We start from the raw sequence: 2,580 nt of genomic DNA on the forward strand, positions 1-2,580 counted from the left end.
ACATACTTTTCTATATAAACTTGGTCAAAATTAGAGAGATTTGACTTGGGATAAAACTGATCGAGGTGACCAGTAATTTGGAAGGGATGGACTATGTAACTTCGTAGAAGTCTAGAAGAAGAAGAAAAACTATTATATTTTGAAATGAAGAGAGCTAGCCACAAACGAAAACGTTCAACGAACCCAACTGCATGCCCGTGTGTCTATAAATACCTCTCCTGCGCTCCAAGCTTCCAACACACAGCAGCCATTTACGCATCAATCATGGCACGAACACCCATGATCGCCTTGCACCTTCTCGTCGCCCTTTGCATCCTCTCCAGCGTAAGAACATCCTCTTCAGCTCCCAGCGATGTGGACGGATTCATCGGCTGCCTCTCCGCGGCCATTCCGCCTTCCCTCATCCACACCCCAGCGACCAACTCCTACTCTTCGCTCCTGCTGGCCTCCGTCCGGAACCTCCGCTACGTCTTGCCGGGCACCACGAGGCCGCTCCTGATCGTCGCGGTCACCGAGCCCGCCCATGTGCAGGCCACCGTGGTCTGCGGCCGCCGCCACAGCGTCCGCATCCGCACGCGCAGCGGCGGCCACGACTACGAGGGCCTCTCCTACGCCTCCGTCGACCCCGACCAGCACTTCGCCGTGCTCGACCTCGGCGAGCTCCGCGCGATCAGCATCGACGCCTCGAGATCCGAGGCCTGGGTCGGGTCAGGCGCGACGCTCGGCGAGCTCTACTACGCCGCCGCCGCCGCTAACCAGACGTTCGGGTTCCCCGCCGGCAACTGCCCCACCGTCGGCGTCGGCGGCCACCTGAGCGGCGGCGGGTTCGGCGCGCTGTCACGCAAGTACGGCCTCTCCGCCGACCAAGTCATCGACGCGGTGGTGGTGGACGCCGAGGGGAGGCTGCTGAACCGAAGCACCATGGGGAAGGACCTCTTCTGGGCCATCCGCGGCGGCGGCGGCGAGAGCTTCGGCGTCGTCCTGTCCTGGAAGGTCCGGCTGGTGGCCGTGCCGGAGACCGTCACCGTGTTCAGCATCCGCCGGCTGCGGAACGAGTCCGCCGTCGACCTCATCACCAAGTGGCAGGCGATCTCGCCGGCGCTCCCCCGGGACCTCTACCTCCGCGTGCTGGTGCAGAACCAGCAGGCCAACTTCATCGCCCTGTTCCTCGGCCGGTGCGGCGGCCTCGTCGACACCATGCGAGCCCGCTTCCCGGAGCTCGGGATGACGGAGCAGGACTGCCAGGAGATGAGCTGGGTCAAGTCCACCGTCTTCTTCTTCTACAACACCGCCGACAGGCCGGCCGAGGTGCTCCTGGACCGGCGCAACGCCAACTACTACCTCAAGGTGAAGTCCGACCACGTCGCGGAGCCCATCCCGGGGGAGGCGCTGGAGAGCATCTGGACCAAGTGGCTGGAGAAGCCGGAGGCGGCGCTGATCATGCTTGACCCCTACGGCGGCCGGATGCGCAGCATCCCGCCGTCGGCGACGCCATTCCCGCACCGGGACTACCTCTACCAGTTCCAGTTCTTCTCCTTCTGGTTCGAGAACGGGACGGCGGCGCTGGAGCGGCGGCTGAGCTGGGTGAGGGGGGTGTACGAGGACCTGACGCCGTACGTGTCCAAGAACCCCAGGGCTGTGTACGTGAACTACAGGGACCTGGACATCGGGACCAACGAGCTGGAGGGGAACGTGACCAGCTACGCCAAGGCTAGGGTTTGGGGGGAGAAGTACTTCAAGGGCAACTTCAAGAGGTTGGCGGCGGTGAAGAGCATGGTGGATCCTGACGACTTCTTCCGGAACGAGCAGAGCATCCCTCCTCTTCCTGCTGCGAAACGGTAGAGAGAGCTCCGATAGATCCATGCGTTTGATCTATCATCATCCGTGCATGTGTGTGTATGTGGCTTCAATTCTTTCTTAATTAGCGGTGCCTAGAGTACTATTGGATGTATCGTTTTCCCATTTATTTAGTGTGGGTTGGAATAAAAATTTGTTTATTATGTGATGAAGTAACGTGTACCTAATCTGTTCACTTGATTGATCTCTATGAAAATACTATCGTCTATTTGCTTCCAGTTGCGTTGCATGGTGTGTAACGTCGACGGGAACCTTCTCGGGACGTTGGCACGCACGCTGCTAACGCGCTTGGAGAGTCCCATTCGTTTCCATTGTGTGAGATAGCTCAGCTGGTAGTAGGTGACTCTGCATGCATCCTGAATGCCTGATCAAAATTTTCTACCATGGACCCATGGTCATCATCCAGAACCATGCAATGCGATTGGAAGGTCAGCATCATGCCGCATGACATGACGCACGGCGCAGCAAATAAAACAAAAGAGAAGAGGTAGTAGATAGCTAGCTATAGCTAGACTGGTTCAGCATTGTGGACTAGTACAATCTCATCTACTGTACGTATAGCTAGAGACTAGAGACTAGAGAGTAGTGTTTAGTCTAATCTCATCATGGACTAACAATGCTATATAATCGTCTCGTCGCTATAGCTTTCCCCTGTCCTTGTGTCGCTGATCATACCAATGACGTAGCACGGCACACCGCACACCCCAACCGGGATCTCTCCTG

At 57.7% G+C, this 2,580-nt stretch overlaps 1 protein-coding gene across 1 annotated transcript; it reads left to right on the forward strand.

The window, feature by feature from the left end:
* LOC120712913 (berberine bridge enzyme-like Cyn d 4) lies at positions 1-2,038 on the forward strand. Its single transcript, XM_039998841.1, has one exon. The coding sequence runs from the start codon at positions 145-147 to the stop codon at positions 1,840-1,842; it is 1,698 nt and encodes a 565-aa protein (XP_039854775.1). The 5' UTR covers positions 1-144; the 3' UTR covers positions 1,843-2,038.
* The last annotated feature ends 542 nt before the right edge of the window (positions 2,039-2,580 follow it).

This window comes from Panicum virgatum, chromosome 6K (assembly GCF_016808335.1).
Source record: "Panicum virgatum strain AP13 chromosome 6K, P.virgatum_v5, whole genome shotgun sequence".
NCBI classification, from domain to species: Eukaryota; Viridiplantae; Streptophyta; class Magnoliopsida; order Poales; family Poaceae; genus Panicum; species Panicum virgatum.

Coding starts and splice junctions, on each gene's coding strand:
- LOC120712913 (XM_039998841.1), top strand. CDS start 145: ATGAAGAGAGCTAGCCACAAACGAAAACGTTCAACGAACCCAACTGCA.